This window comes from Cibotium barometz, chromosome 3 (genome assembly GCF_041138505.1).
Source record: "Cibotium barometz isolate CiBa-2024 chromosome 3, ASM4113850v1, whole genome shotgun sequence".
Classification (NCBI taxonomy): domain Eukaryota; kingdom Viridiplantae; phylum Streptophyta; class Polypodiopsida; order Cyatheales; family Cibotiaceae; genus Cibotium; species Cibotium barometz.
Window position 1 is genome coordinate 54,468,609 of NC_141048.1, and position 17,581 is coordinate 54,486,189.

General features: G+C 39.6%; 1 protein-coding gene across 1 annotated transcript; it reads left to right on the forward strand.

Moving 5' to 3' along the window:
* Positions 1–13,605: 13,605 nt before the first annotated feature.
* LOC147640274 (uncharacterized) lies at positions 13,606–16,175 on the forward strand. Its single transcript, XM_086825025.1, has 4 exons — positions 13,606–14,153; positions 14,246–14,392; positions 15,592–15,729; positions 16,116–16,175. The coding sequence occupies exons 1-4, from the start codon at positions 13,656–13,658 to the stop codon at positions 16,173–16,175; spliced, it is 843 nt and encodes a 280-aa protein (XP_086681151.1). The 5' UTR covers positions 13,606–13,655.
* Positions 16,176–17,581: the final 1,406 nt, after the last annotated feature.

Below are 17,581 nucleotides of genomic sequence, written 5' to 3' on the forward strand. Positions count from 1 at the left end.
TAGAGTGTATGATTAATAAATATATGTGTTATAGAGAAGTAAGAAATAAAGATTGTAAGCAATAAATAAAGATTATAATAACAAGAAATATTATCTTCTACAACCGACTGCTTTGATATTAACATAACCTTGTTGCTCACAACCGTGCTTCTATGAAAATTAGTAGTAACACATTATGAAAAACATAAAGAAAACCTTAAACCAATGAAATGAGATATAAATGATCATTACTCATAGGACTTAGTCCACAAGAGATACCACTTCAGATCCAATAGCTATATTACTGATATTCCTCATTCTTGAAGACATTTGCTTTAAAAACACTTAATTAACAAAGTTAGCCTTTATGATTACTAAATATCTGTGTTATAGCAGTGAGAAGTAAAGATTATACGCAACAAATAAAGATTAAAACAACAAGAAATATTAGCTATTCCTTTGATTTACACAACCTTATTGCTCATAATCTTGCTCCTATGAAATTAAATAATAACACATCAAGATAAAACACAAACAAACCCTAAACCTTTGAAAATTACTCACATCAAGATAAAATATATACAAACCCTAAACCTATGATCATTACTCAGAGAAATTTGATGCCACTTTAGATCAAGATAGCTTTTTATGGTGTAGAGAAGAGAAAGTCCACATGAGAAAATAGGCATAAGTCACTAAGGTTTTGTCCAAATGAGATGAACTTTTATAAGAAGAGAGCTATGGTGTGGAGAGCAACATAGCTATAAAATTTCATGAAGAAAGAACCAAAGTTGGAGAGGATATAACAAAATTGAATTCTACCAAAAAAGGGGAGGAAATGGAAAGATAGTGAAATGTGAAAGGAGGAAAAGTAGAAATTTAAACATTAAAAAAAAGGAAAGAAAAGAAATTCCGGTTTAAAACTTCATAGGTTTTGACCACAAGGTACATCTAACAAGAAAGAATAGTTTATGGTGAAAACCACCAGAAAATCTGGCATTTCTCTATTTTTTAAAGTTATGGGCTCAAATTTTTTATTGTCCTAAGAGATTTGGGCAAAGTTATGACAGAAACTCCATGTTACGAATCTAGAATCCCAATTCTCAAATTGGCTAGGCCATTGTTTTTTTATTCACTCCTAAAGGGAAAAAATGGAGAGTCCATATTTCTCCTAATCAAAGAAACTCTAGCACTGTGTTGAGAATTTTGTTAGGATTGGTCTAAGAATAAGATGGGGTTGGTTAATGAAAGGTGATTTTTTGATGGGCCTACTTATATTCCTTCAAAAATTAAGGCTTTACAAAGTCTGGGCACCTTTCATAATTCTTGTAAACTAGCAATTTAAATACTTACATGATATTATTTAAAATACATGTGAAATTCCAATTTTCTAAAGCTAGAAACAAAATTTACCAAAATAGTGAAACTCTCAAGTGGAAGTTGATGTAGCATGATATTGTTGCCACTTGTTTGCAATGGGATCCCTTCCTTCACCTTGTATCTTTAGTACTACTTTTTTTTGTAGGCACCATTCCTTTCTGCTTTTAATGTCCAACCTTCCTGTTTCGGTCCTTTGATATCTAATGAGAAATTTATAACTATGGAAAATATTAGATAAAGTTTTGGGAAAAACATCAATTTCAAATAAAAACAAGAAAGGGGAAAAAACACCACTTTTAAATGGATCACAAATTTGAGAGGTCGCTTCCCCTACTCTCCCCAAGAGATCACTATGCTCTCCCCCAAGAGATCACTATGAACAAACCCCATAAGAGATCATTTTTAACCTCCATAGATATACATTTTTATAACATATAGATAAACTATTTGTAACTTTTAAAGATGATTGACAGATTTAATAAACTATTTTTAACTTTTAAAGAAGATTGAAAGATTTAATAAAAACTCTACAATACAATAAAAACCCCTTCTATTGAATTCACATGATTGCTACGCTAGGTTGCATACTCTTCATAGTGACTTTCTATAGGTGTCGCCCCCTTTCCACTATATGCTGATATGGGGACTCCGCAGGAGGAAGAGCATAAAACTAGCGTGTCGTAGGCAGACTCAAAAAACATAGAAGTGACAACATAATCAGTCAAAAGAAATTAATAAAGCTTGGATTTGAAAGGCAAAAAGGCAGCCTGCAAGTGTGGCAAGAAGCTCTTTAGGATAGCGCTTGCGTGAACCGCTACAGTACTCTTTGTTTCTCCTGCGAGCTGCTTCGTTTGATTTCATGTGCATGCATGCTATGGAAACCCGCTACTGATCGATGCTCAGTCCAAAAGAAAGAGTACTGTACGCGACTCACGTAAACGTATCGATTCAAAAGGCTTCGTGATCATACACGGCTCCGCCTGATCATGCTCTATGTTAGATCTACAGCCCAGGTAGCTGCGATTGACTATCAAACTGCCGAGTGTAGTTACAAGAAGCAGATCTACTCTTAGGTCGCCTTTCAATACTGCGGAGTGTAATTACAAGAAGCCGACTAGAAATTATACGCAGCGCTACCATCGTATAGTTATAAATCATTCAAAGGCAAACTCAAATTAAAGATTAGGCGCAACAATGCTACAATCTGTTTGGCAGTAAAGAATGGAGGACTGAGGTCTAGTAGACTGCAGAGGAGGGCGGATGTGCTTGGCTATCTGAACAAGAAGCGCAGCTTGAGTGAAGGCGTGGATCAGGAGTTGAGGGGTTGAGCGTTCTAAACACAGACAAGGAACTGTTGCAAAAAGCCTCGTTTAGCCACCAGCTTTACTTGCATCGTCGTATATGATGCTGCAAGCTCGATCTAGTACAGCATCCGGGTTGGCAAATTTACATTGGGGTGTAGGTACAATGAACGTGTTGATGAAATAATGCACTACAAAGTTGAATTACGTGGGCACATGGTGGCACAAAAAGAAAGAAAAATTCGACCAATCAGTGTGAGCCGCGTGTTGCTAAATGGTTTCTTTTTTAATGCCCATGTTGGGGAGTGTGGATGTGTATGTGAGGCCACGAGGAGATCAACGTACGTGTGTGTGTGTGTGTGTGTGAGAGAGAGAGGGATGGTGAGTCACGACGACTTCAACGTGTGTGTGTGTGTGAGAGAGAGAGAGAGAGAGACAGTGGGGGGTGTGTTGTGTACACTTCTCACTGGTCCGTATTTGGAGAGTGAGAGTGTGTGTGTGAGAGAGAGTCCGGGTTGGCAAATCTACGTTGGGGTGTAGGTACAATAAACGTGTTGATCACTACGAAGTTGAATTACGTGGGCACATGAGTGGCAGAAAAGGAAGAAAAATTCGACCAATCAGTATGAGCCGCGTGTTGCTAAATGGTTTCTTTTTTAATGCCCATGTTGGGGAGTGTGGATGTGTGTGTGCGGGGCTTGGGGGAGTGCTTTTTAATGCCCATGTTGGGGAGTGTGGATGTGTATGTGAGGGGCTGGTGAGTGTGGGGGAGTACTGGTGAAAAACATTTTTCCCAACCAATGGAAGACATTGAAATCTAGCCGGTTTTTTAGCTCAAGGGTGGTTGCAAGATCAGGGTGCCCAGTTTTGTCCACTCAGGCACCCTGTAAACAGTAAAAAAACAGGCATTTGTTTACCTTTAGTGGCTAATCTCTCCTAGTAAATGAAGGAATTTCGTTTCAAGTTCTTTTGTTGGAACATCATATTCAAAGTTGAAAATATAGTTGCATAATTTGATTAAGCATTAGATAATCAAAAGTCCTCATTTTCTTAGGTACAAAGTCAATGTATACATCCCGTCCCAAATTTGAACTGATTCCATAAAATGCTAATATCTTTTACATATAAACTCATATGAGATTCCAACTTTGTACCTTAGATCTTCACATAATATGGAGCTTAACTTGATTTTTTGAGAAAATTTTAAGATATTTGTCTATTTTCTTTAAATATTTCAAGGTCTTTAAAATGTTATAATATACGCCACTTTTTGTACCCACAATAGCTACCACTTAAAATCCTCAATCTTGTAGATCAAAAGAGTGGGTAGATACTGAGACATTAGTAGAATGTGGTGGTTAGTAAAAATTACAAATCCAATGGTTGGATTTTTAATGATCTCTTTTTCAAAATTCTTCCAGACTATCAGAAGGCCTGCAAATATTAATAATCTAATTAGTAAAATTTCATTTTTGATGTGAATCATCTAAAACCTATAGGGACTAGTGTACTTGTAATGGTGCATCTATGAAAAAATAAATTGGATCACTCTAAGTATGGAAAGATCATTTGTTTATCATTTCATCATATTTTTGATTAATTTTGATTAATTAGACTAATTCATATTAATTTAAGTTCTATTGGGTTAAATTAAGGGCAAGCATATTTTCTATTATTTGCTTGATCTCATTTTAAGTACCTCGCCCCCAAAATTTGCTCTCCAAGCATTGTCCCAGTCCAGCATAAACTGGATAAAACTGGGCACCCTGATCTTGCAACAACCCTCAAAATGATGAGATTTGTCGGTTTTATAACTGAAAATGGTAGAAGTTGATTGGTTTCTTTAAAGGCAAACTCCAATTTTATTCAGGATTTTGAAATTTCAGCTAGTAAAAAATATACTAAACATCGATTTTCGATGAACACTGTTGTTTGGGGAGGGGGGGGGATTTTAGGCCTCTTGGTGCTTTTGGGAAAATGATAAATATCGGTTGTTTACCTTGTCGTTTGTGTTTTTTTTTATAGAATGATTACCTAGTAGCCATGGATTATCAATAATAATAACGCTAGTCACCTGTAGCCTACCTACAACCTTCCCCTAATCTTAGGGCTTTCAAACCTTACCCAGATTAGGATTTAATGCCAAAAATATGGGTGCCAAATTTTGATTCAAGTTAATTAATTAGACAGATGGGGAAGGGGTAAGGTTTTATAAGGTGGAATAATTTCTATATTAAAAAAATACCTTTAACAAATAAATAAAAAACTATTAATTTCAAAGCTAGAAGAAGAATGTAAAATTTAGTAAACCGTACTCAAATGTAAGCTAGTGTAGCGGGATATTATTGTCACACTTGTTTTTGCAAATGAGCCCCCCTTGCCTTTGTGTAGTAGGATGTTATTGCAAATTTTTTGAAAATGGCCCATGTGCTTTGCCTTGCATCTCTCTAGGAACCCTTCCTTTTACTTTACATTGTCATCTTCCTTTCTGTGGCCCTTTTGTTCCTCAAATAAAAAATTTGCTCCTATGTGATGCGCATCTAAACAAAAGCACCAATTTCAAAAATTTGCTCCTATGTGATGAAAATCTAAACCAAAGCACCAATTCCAAACAAAAATGAAAAAGCAGAAAAAAAAAACACCACCACAAAATGAGTGCCAAGATTTTGAATTTCGAGTAAGGAGAGCTTACTCACTCTCCACTATTTTTGGCTCTTGGCATGAGCAGAAACATGTAAGGGTTCCTTCAAACATATTCAAAGACATGCCTCAAGCCCACATAGGTAACATAAGAAACATAATGAAATAATGTAAGGGTTCCTTCAAACATATTCAAGGACATGCCTCAAGCCCACATAGGTAATATAAGAAACATAATGAAATAAAATTAGTAAATAATGCATTTTATAGCCAAAAGATTGGTGGGAAAGAAGCTCTTTGGGTTAGCGCTTTCATGAACTACCACATTACTTTTTATGTGGAGAATGTCTTTGTTTGATTTCATGTGCATGTGGATAATGGAATTATAATAGAAATATACAAAATTACACGCTAGGGTAAACATTGATTTCCTCAACACTTAATATATATTTATAGTTATTTAGTCACTCATATTTGTGTCAATAGTAATTAAAAAATGTTTATGAGTACATATGAACAAGAAAATTTGAATGAATACTTTATTTGAAGCTGTTAGAACACCCCTCTTATCAAGGTAGACAAGTCATCACAGATCTTAGCTAGTTGCAACACACAAGATATGGCCTGCCCTTCCCACTGCTCTATCTTTTTAGCTGCAAGCTCATTGGAAATTTATTGGCGTCCAGGCCAACCAACCTTTCTTCTTCCTTGACCAATCTTCTTTGTCTCTATCGGCTCTGGCGTGCACTTCGTTAATGATTCTGATATGTTCCAATCTAATTAAGGCAACCTCACCTTTTGTTGCGGTCAAATGCATAACCTTATGCTCCCTCCTTGTTATGGCCTCTTTCATCCTTTCCATACCCCCCTTAAACTCCTTGTTGGCCTTCTATAGGTCTCTAATATGGAGTTGATTCTCTCTTAGGTGGTATGCCTCCATTCTCTTGTTGACTTTTCACCATTTGGATGATGGAATCCTTTTCCTTTACAATAGCCTGTAGTTTTATTATCTCTTTCAAGCCATCAGTCTCATGAATTTCTATATATAGTTGAGGGCTCCCTATACCCATTCTATGCCTATGTTTTTCGAAAAGCTCACAGCACTGGCACGGATGTCTGTCTACACTTACGCCAATTGCATGCTTTTGATTGTTAGTGCTTTCTATTTCTATTCCATCACGTGTGCCAGGATGGACTTGCCAATTGCATGCTTTTGATTGTTAGTGCTTTCTATTTCTATTCCATCACGTGTGCCAGGATGGACTTGCCAATCCTTACCCTGTTTGGAGGCTTGTCCTTGGGGCTTCTTAGCTAGTAGATGTTGATGATTTGAGATAATGAGAGCTAATTAGGGTTTGCCTCTCTACACTTGGGTCTATCTCCTCTATCTTTTCATAGTATCAAAGCCTGGTGCTCTCTATTAGGGTTTTGTGAGTGAGTGAACAAGAGGAAAAATGTAGGTTTTTGGAGCTTTCCATTAAGTTGTGGAGAAAAAGAAGTTGTGGAGCACACCAAATCAAGAAGATCTAAAAGCTAATCCCCATTGGTGAGTGGTACTATCCTTCTTGAGTGGATTGCAAGAAATTTGAACAAGATTAGAGCCAAGACTTGGCTACCCCATGCAAGAGAAGACAGTTTGAGCTTTCCAGAAGTAAGAGGTGTATGTAATGTATTTGACACCAAAGATGTATTAGCAATTGGATGTGGAGCAAGATCAACTTCAGACATGCAATGAGCAGGGTGAAACAACTGTGTGAAAGATACTTTTTTAATTAAAAGTTATGATTTAGTTCTAGGTTATATTGAAATTATTTCTAGTTAAAGTTGCATTATTTGTTGAATTTTTAAGTTATACAAATGTATAAAACCTATTTTTTGGTTAATAGTTGTGTTTAATGATGGTATTGATTTTATGATGTAGGCCAAAGCAGGAAGAGAGGCATTCACTTCCAATTGGAGGGCAAGTATGCACCACTATACAAGAGAATGATAATGCGACAAGAGAGAAATGAAGGGTAAAAACATATCAATCTTTGGGTTGAGGGGTGTATTCATCCACACGTAATCCAATTACCCAAAGACCTCCACAATTTAGTGGACTTACATCTTTCTTTAAGTATGTGTCAAGGCAATGTAAAGTTTTTGGGATACACTAGGGGTCTTGCAATGCAAGGGCAAAGTGTTTACACATTTTTTCAAGCGCACTATGATGGGCATGGATGCAATGATTAAGGAGCTCACAAAGTCATTAAGTGAAAAGGAGAGAGTGTGTCAGAATCTACAAGATGCGATGCATGTTATGGAAAATGTGGTGCACGTTGTCAAGCTAGACAATGTAGAATTGCATGGCAAATTACTACAAGACAATGCTGCCATACACGCGTTTCATACACGCGATAAATTACGAACGCGTGTATGGTCGCGCCTGTATTTGAATAGAATCGGGCGCGTGTATTTTTGCATTTAAATTCGCGTGTATATTTGCATTAATAAACGCGTGTATAAAAGCGTCTATATACACGCAGTAATACACGTACCTATACACGATAATATTTACGGGGTAATACTCGCTATTATACACGGATAAATACACGCTACTATACACGGATTAATACACGCATGGCAGAGAAAAACTGAAAAAAAACTGAATTCCTTTACAAAATTAAAAACTATTTTCCTTAAACCATGTCATAGTACATTACAGTATACATCATTACACAATCCCACTACATGCATTTACAACAATGAAATATATTCAAGAATAAATCATATTGCATATGAGATGATGGAAATGTCATCAATTTAGAACATACAGTGACGGATTGGTTAGGGTTCGATCTCATCTTCAATAAGATCCATCCTTGCCAAACGATCAACATCAATATCCATTTGATCAATTGGTAAGGCTACGATTAAATTTATTCCACTATCGATATTCTGTACTCCATTGATAATGGTATCGATGTCCTGATCATCCTCATCAACATCACCATCATCCTCAATGGTAGGGTCATTCTCATGATCATGAGAAATGGCATGCTCATCCTCATTATCACGATCATCTCTTATTTCTTGATCATCGATCACAACATCTTCAATGGCATGTTCGACGTCATCTTCATTGCGGCTTGTTACATCCTCCATATGCTCCATATCAGTGAATGTATTATACATCACTTTGGAACGTGGTGCAATAGGGATGACGTACCACCATTTGATGTCATGCACCATTGGTAGATAGATAACCTACTCAAATACACACAGTACAGTAATTAATTAGCATATCAAAAGTCAAGGGGTACGCGAGCTTAGATATATATGTACATGAAACACATTAGTAAAAAAATGCATACCTGCTCACATTGTTGTGGCAATACGAGCCTATCTTTCTTTGTTTGCCAGAACTTTGTAGAGTCAATAGTTACATATCCACTTGCATGGCGTTTTATCGTTGCATCAGGCCCTTTTTCCACCACGTTCATTTGCCATTTGACATCCAAAACATACACAAAGAAGCGACGAAAGTCAAGCCTAAATATGTCTTGGATTATGCCACAATAATCATCCATTTTTCCATTAGCTCCCTCAAAGCTACTAATGACACCGCAATCTTGTGTATTTCTCTTTTCATCAATTCTTTGTGTTCGAAAATGCTTGCCTTCACACCATATAGCATTGAACATAGTGCACTGGACCAAAATAGAAACAATATTTGTGTAAGCAATGTGAATAAATATTAAAAGAAAATCACTTACAACTAATGCAAAACATTAGTTCTATGTACCTTTGACATGCATCCTCGTGCATACTCCCATTCTTCCGCCGTGATATGCAGCCCCTCGTCACTCTCTGCTCTCTCCATTTCCTCATGCAACCAATCAACATGGATATCATTCGGAAGTGTTGCTAGATGCTTAGGGTACGCCTTCCGAGAGCCATGTTGCCTCCGAAAGAGAGCTCTTTCTGCTTGCCTTTTTGTCTTTGCATCCTCATATCTTGTAACCCATCTGCTCATCACATCACTATTAAGGATACAAGTGAAATTGAGATCATCAATCAACGTTCTGTCAATTACTTTACTCTGTCCTTTTCCTTGAGGCACAATAGAGGTCATCCTCAAGTCCTCTTCATTGCTCCATAGTCGTGGCAAAGAGCTGTCCACCTGACCAAGAAATTCTGAAATATATACAAGCGACTCTTGTATCAACCAACCCTCGGCCATGCTTCCTTCAGGCCTTGCACTTTGCCTCACAAAGTCTTTTAAGGTCTTCATGAAGCGCTCTAGGAAGAACATCCAACGTGCATGCACAGTACCACATAAAGCAATTTCGTCCACTAAATGCACAATGAGATGTAGTTGACTTGTGAGAATGGTTCGCGGAAAAGTCTCCTCTACCAAACAAACCACCTCCACTGCCATAACACGCGCATCATCCAACGTGGCTGGATCAATTGCTTTGGAACTAACATATCTGAAAAATAAATAAATAGTACGTTATACCTCATGCACGTTCATTTTGCAAGGTATAATGAAGGGTGATCTGAGCATGGGTTTTACATACCTCACAAGCTCGCCCATCTTATAAATACATTTTTTCAAACTCTTATTCGCACAATGGTCGATGCTAGTAGGTAGTATGAACTGCGCACATAAGAGCACATTTATGGTTTATGGCATTACAAAATTTAATTTCAACGTACGTACAAGACTTGGAAAACACTTACTTGAAGCATCTTGTGCCAATCGTGGGACTTCAACCCATATAGTTGCTCAACGCCTCTTTTCTTAGTGGTTGTAAAGGCTCCCTTCAATGATCTCATGCATCCAGTGGGAGTACGCAAAGTGGTGATGGCCTGCTTTACCTGCTTCTCCTCTTTCTTTGATATAATCCATGGTGCAGGCGGAAGACGAACGTGCCCACCCACCTCTCGTGGCCAAGCTTGACGCATACGTCCTGCGACCCGCAAGTCCTCACGTACGCTAACATTGTCTCGTTTACCAGTAATATGTTCCCAAATACCAGATCCCACATTCTTGAAGATGTGCATGGGATCAAGAAGATGGTTGATCTTAAGATGGGTCCAATATGGCAGCCGGAAAAAAATGGAGTACCTGCACAAGGGATTGCTCTATGTGACCTTTAATCCAATTAGAGACTACACAAAACAAGATTGAAAAAACATCACTATACCTGTTCATGCCATCTGGAGGAAGAATAGTTGTAGACTCCCAAATACGCTTCCAATCTTTTGCACGAAGTGTTTGTGGAGGAATGTTACTCTTACTAGCAACATATTTAGGATGATCTGAGGGGAGAAATCGATGATGATTATCGAATATAGTCTTACACAAACCATCAGCATACTCATGTACTAACGAAGGGCCACAAACAGGACATGCATGTTTACCCGATGTTTTCAAACCTGTTAAAATATAAATAAAAGTTAGAATAATAAAGTCAAACCGTCTAATTAATATATATAGCCAATAGTAATAGAGTAGGGAGGTAATTAGACGTCTTACCAGAACAATCGCTGTATCCTGGAAAGTCATGCATTGTCCACATCAACACTGCTTTTAAGTCGAAGTGTCGAGAGGAGGGAGGCCTACTAATGTCCACCACCGCAACACCTCTCCATAGTTCCTCCAACTCATCAATCAGTGGTTCAAGATAAACATCCATATGCTTGACTTTATGTTTCCCTGGAATTAGAAGGGATAACATAAGATGTCCCTTCTTGATCGCCATTGATGGTGGAAGGTTATAATTCACCAGCACAACTGGCCACACGCTGTACGCGGTGCTTTTGAAACCAAATGGATTCACTCCATCCATACCCAGGCCAAGTCTCAAGTTTCTGGGCTCTGTTTTAAAGCTGGGCCACTCATCTTCAATATGCTTCCAAGCAGGAGTGTCTGCGGGAATTCTCCACATGCCATCATCCGATCGATGTGAGGAATGCCATGACATGAGCTCTGCTATAGATTTGCACTTGAACATGTGTTTGATGCGAGGAATTATAGGAAAGTGTCGCAAGACTTTACGAGGTACATCAAAACTCTTCATATCTGTTCTGTACCTTGCTTCACCACAAGTGGGACATGTCAGAGCCTCCTTATGCGTCCCACGAAAGAGAATGCAATCATTGACGCATGCATGTATTTTATCATAATCCAGTCCTCCAAGAGATGTCACATAGCGCCTCGCTATGTCTCTTGAGGTGGGCAGTCTATTTTCCTTTGGAAGCATATTTGACAATAGCCTGCATCCAATATCATCAATTATAATTAGTCTTAAATCCTAAACCTTAAACCACTAATTCAAATTTATAAGTTAGAATGCTTACTTCAACAATGCGTCAAGACTTGCATTGCTCCATCCATAAACTGTTTGTATATTAAGTAGTTCAAGGGAAGCACGTAAAACTGAGAATGTGCACCCTTCAAACACCGGTGTCGATGAAGCTTTATAAAGATGCTCTTGTTCCATATCATCGTCGTCCATACCTTTGGGATCATCCTTAAAAAGATTTCGCACCATATCATCAAGCACCTCCTCTTCCACAACTTCGTGAGGTGCAGGGCTATTGTCGTCCCTTTCCCACTCATCTCTGACATTAGATCCCGAAGCTCCAGCATCATCTCGTCGACGCTTTACGTGCTCTCGTCGCGCGTAGGGTACCATGTTAGGGTGTGGTACTGCATCCTGCTTCAATTTATCAAATTATATGTTACAACTCTATTAATTTAATTTGGATACCATGAGTCATTTGAATACCATCAATTTACATCTACTCACCTCCAAACCTGTTTGATTCCATTCTCCATACATGGAGATATGATTCAAGGTAATTCGACGTGCTCGTACAATGCATCCTTGACATCGATTACACATACATTTGATCCGTTGTCCCAACCACACATCGCGATTACGATGACGCATTGTCTCATCTTCCTCAGAACTGCTTGAAGAGGTTGATGACATCCTGTGTACAAATCAGAAAACACAAACTCATTATATATTTTTAATGAAAGCATAAAAACGCGTGTATTCACGCGGCTATCTCCTACAATTTGCGTGTATAAACGCGGCTACTTCCTAAAAAACGCGTGTATTCACGCGGCTAATATCTGCAAAACGCGTGTATAAACGCAGCTAAAATCATGTACACGCGAATATACCTGCGTTTATATACGCGAACATAAACGCACCCATAAACGCGGCGGCATATTTAAACTAAACATAGCCCGCCTTCCCCAAATATAGATTTTGAACTTAGAAATCAACAGTGCGCTTGTTTTCGCCTCTTCCAACAGCAAAGAGGGAGCAGAGAAAGGAGCACACACACGGGAGAAGGAGGGAGCAGAGAAGGAGCAGAGAGGACTCACTTTTTCAGAGGTGAGTCACTTTGTCCTGTGCCTTGTCTCTTTTGTCAGATTTGTTTACTTTGCTCTTTGCTCTTTGGGTTTGTCTTTTTGCACACGATTGGGTTGCTGCATCCTGACAGGGGCGACAATGGCTGGTCCTTTTGTAAGGACATTCTGTTTTTGTCGGGGGGTCGGTCTTTTCGAGAAATTTTTTTCTCAGGTCGCGTGTAGGAGCGCGTGTAGGAGCGCGTGTAACCTGTCTGCAGAGTTTTTCCACGCGCATATACACGCGTTTTTTGCCGGGTATATACACGCGTTTTTTGCCGGGTGTATACACGCGTTTCTGCAGACAAAAAACTGCCGCGTTTCAGATTTCAGGGTTTGCAGGCATTTGACTTGTGTAATGACAATGTGTGAGTCAAGAGACAGCCCATGATGTACATGATGATGTTTGTTGCAGGTTCTTTATGGATATTCCAGGTTCTTCATCCGATCCATTTGCGTACAGCAATTGGTTGATGGAGATGATGAATCACTTTGGGCGCCAACCTGGTCCGGTTGAGCTTACAGAGTATATGTATGTCCATCCCCCTCCTTCCCTGCCTGGTGTCTATACCCCTGTCGCGAGTATCCAGGGCACTCCAGTGCCGTCTATTCCTCCGAGTCCGACGAGACGGCATGCAGCTTCTCCTCTTCCACGTCCACCGAGGAGACATACCTCGTCCCAGACACACTCACGTACACCCTCACAGCCACCATCACGTGCTCCCTCAGAGCCACCGTCACGTCAGGGCTCACAGCCACCGTCACGTAGACAATCCCCCAGTCGTGACTCCACCCGCAACAGTAGGAAGAGTGGGAGTGGGGGAGGATGCGGCGGGTGCTTTGGTGGGGGAGGTGGGGGAGGTGGGGGAGGTAGTAGGGCACGGGGTGAGAGAGGAGATAGAGGGAGAAGAGTTAGAGGAGACAGTTCGGAAGAGGAGGAGATGAGAGAGATGGAGAGAGTGGTTTGCTATGATGTGACGGATAGGGGCGGGATAGTGATGGATGCGAGGGGGAGGGAGGTAATGGAATACATGCGTGGGGTAGTATCAAACTCATATAGAAATTGTTTTATTAAATTCAAAGATCAAAATAGCCGATTAGTTGGGGAGGTGATAGAGGCTGTACACAGTCGGTACCCCAATCCCCCACATGCTACATTCTCGGATGTATGGGGAAGGACGCGAATAAGGGAGATCTTAAGTAATAAAAGATCTCACCTTAAAAAACTCGCGTACGATGACCGGCTAAATGTAGCTTCGGGTGGCTATCCTGCCGAGAAACCTGCCACTGCGCACAAACGCGAGTGGAAGGAGGCAAAGAAACGAGCAGAGGGTGGCGTGAAGAGCAGGCAGCATGTGGAGGCACGACGGATCCAGATGGAGACCGTTGGATCTTCGCATTTCGGATCTGGCGGCGTCGAGTCATGGGAGGCAGAGTTCGTAAGTATCCTGTCACTTTATTTGATTGTTTACTTAATTCATTGATTCTATGAATTGTTTTAATCTTACAAATTGTGTTGATTATGATACAGCGACGGGTTACGGGGAGGAAGCCCACAACCCACGATACTGCGTATGCTCGCCGGCATAGCAGACGTGACACGTGGGCCATCTTCAGAGCCGAGGGACGTATTACGGACGCGCAGTTTGAGTTGGCCATGAGACCATACGGTCGACAGGTACTTGAAAATTCGTAACGAATGGTTTTGGTTTATTGAATTGCATATATATATATATATATACTTATATACTATATATTACTTGAACAGGCACAAGCTGCTGATGATCCACCGGCCGCCGCTGCAGAGGGTGGACGTGAGCACTACTCCTCGGACATTCCGACCGATGCGAGCTCATCTGAGCATGAGGGGAGCACCGAGTCATCATCTGGGTCTGAGTAGTACTCAGATTTGTAGTATCACATTCCATATTTAGGATGTGATTGTATATATTTTTTTGTAAACTCAAGCCATGGGCTACTTCGAGATATGGACTCCCTTGTATACATGTATGAAATTTTGATAGTAATATTGAATTGATTGATCGATAGTATTACATTCATGGCTGTCTTGAATCGTGTAATGACAATGTATGCATTCATGTCGTTCTTGTCTTAATCTCCCTCGTGCATATGTTCTTCGTGGATGGTCTAATGCACCAAAAACCCTAAACCAGAGAGTGCTATTGGGTGCTGGAATGCTGGAACAGTATTCAGGCACCAAATAGCACTCTCTGGATTTTTTTTTTGCTCTCTGTTCGCGTGTATAAACGCGTCAAAACTGCTAAAAATTGCGTGTATCTGCGCGGATACACTGGAAATAACGCGTGTATACACGCGTATAAACTGGCAGTAACGCGTGTATAAGCGCATCTAAATAAAAGAAACGCGTGTACAGACGCAAGTAAAAACGCGGCTGGGACATTGGAACTGAACAGGATGCGGCTATACACCCGTGTATAACCGCGTCTAATAGAATAAGACGCGTGTATACTGGCGTGTATTAACGCGTCTGAAAAAAAAAACGCGGCTAAACACCCGTGTATACGCGCGTCTGAGAGGCACTGTACACGCGTTTTTACACGCATGTCTCTGGCCGCGAGAATACACGCGCTGATACACGGGCCCGCTACTTTTTTTCACAAGTCATTTTTAGCGGCTAAGAGCGCGGGTATGAGCCCAATCCCTTGTAGTGAAAACACAGGGTTTAGAGGAAAACAAAAAAATGATAGCAATGCTTGCAAAGACCGTTGTTTCTAGACCGTCAATGAAAACCAAAGAAGCATGTGGGCGTGTGAGGTTTCTCAAACCACTCATGAGTTGACCAAAGGGAGTGGACAATATAATCAGCAAGTCTATGCACCATGTGCAAACATGAAGAATATTTTTTCCAACCCAGGTGAAGAGATTGATGATGCAATTGCAAAGGTCCTAAGAAAAGGTATGGTGAAGTCTGCTTTGGAAAACCCCAAGTTAAAAACCATTGTTGAGGATGCTATAAGAGTACGCTTGAAGGAGGTAAGTAATACCTTCACAGCTACAGATCATCAAGGCATATGTGACAAGGTAGGGGTTAGCTCCGGATCCTATGCTATGATTTATAAGTAATTGGATTTAGGGTTCAAGGCTATTTTTTTCACAAGAGACGAATGGTGACCATCCCTAAAGCATTTCATGTGAAGCAGGCATAGAAAGATATGAATGTAAAAGTCTTAGACATAATTGGTGAGCCAATGCATTTTGAACATACAAAGATGCTTTAGTATGGATCAAAGGAAGTGCCCTTCAAATTGCATGTAGACAATAACTTCATATTGGATATATGTAAGTTACAAGCAGCAATGGTGACGTTCTACAACATGCCTATTGAAGAGTGCAAAGGTAAGCTTCAATTTGTTTTGCAGCTTGACAAGAGTGAAGTCATTAACAGCAAAAAGCTCGAACATGTTAACACGGATAAATAGGAAATTTGATCCCAACATCAATTCAAAACATCCAAAATATTTTAGTGTGCAAACCGATAATGAAATATGGCGGCTTGCTGCATTTGAGGTGCCAAAGGAGGACCATGAAGTATTGAAGATGTTTTTTAACTTAATAGAGATACCAGATATTGTATGATGGTAAAACAATGGTGAAGTTTTGCATGTTGATGGGTTTGGTGATCAATACAAGGTAAAATGGAATCTTGATGGCAATTCGAAAACATTGAAATGTATATTTGGTGTTTTAAACTCAGCATCAGCTAAGTTCCGTTGCTTATATTGCATGAAATCCAAAAAGAAAGGCAGAATGGTAAGAAACATTGGATTGAAAGGACATGAGAACATGGTTCTCCAACATGTGACCAATGTGTTCAAAGGAATGGAATGTTGGTGCCATTAGATCCTACGTGGTATCCTATTTTAGAAATACCCTTCACAAGGGTCCACTTTTGCACCTTGCATTAATTGCATAGTAAGGATAATAGAGAAGTTGGTATTTGAGTACATGTGTTTTGCCTATAAGATGTAACCTACTTCAAACGGTGATGCAACATGCGAGAAGGTAGAACAAGTCTTATTCGATATTGGATTACATTGGGGCTAAGTATAAATAAAAAGGACGAGAAAATGTCAGGAAAGAGTAGAAATTATCATGTTTTGGGGGATCAAAGGCTAGGAAATTCTTATCTCCACCACGAGATAAAGATGGTAAGTTGCTTATAAAACAACCGGAGACTTACGAAGCATGGAAATAACAACACATGGCTATCCCTGATTGAAATGTACACAGTGGCATTCTTCAAAATCTCACCCGTGTTTGCACTTAGCTTGTCATTAATTTGATCCAATGGTACAAAAATTCAAGCATGTAATGTGGAGCAATGGTTAGCCCAAGCATTGCTTTCTCTTCAAGAGGAAGTTGAAACTTACGTGGTGGACCTCATGCATGATGGTCAGTGATTAGCCATCCATGCCCATCAGAGCATCACACTCAAGCCCTCATATGTATATCTTATTCATAGGATTCATAAAACAATAGTGATGCATTTAACCTTAACCATGACATGGTTTGAAGAGCTATGATAATGCTCGTCTATTGTTTTGTTTTTTCTTGTTTTTGTTGAGTTGTACTCAACTAGTTGTACTTGATACAAGGTACCGAATTTGTTTTTTCATGTCTTTGTTGAGTTGTACTCAATTAGTTGTACTTGATACAATGTACCGGATTTGGAATTCCTATTAAGTTTTTTTATTTCAATATTTTGTCCTAATGTCAGTGTATATTCTTATACATGGTGTATAGTGATCATAATGAGCTAAAATTTGTTATGTGCATAGATCATGTGGCTTACATCATGAGCATACATATGCATGTGCAGGTGCTA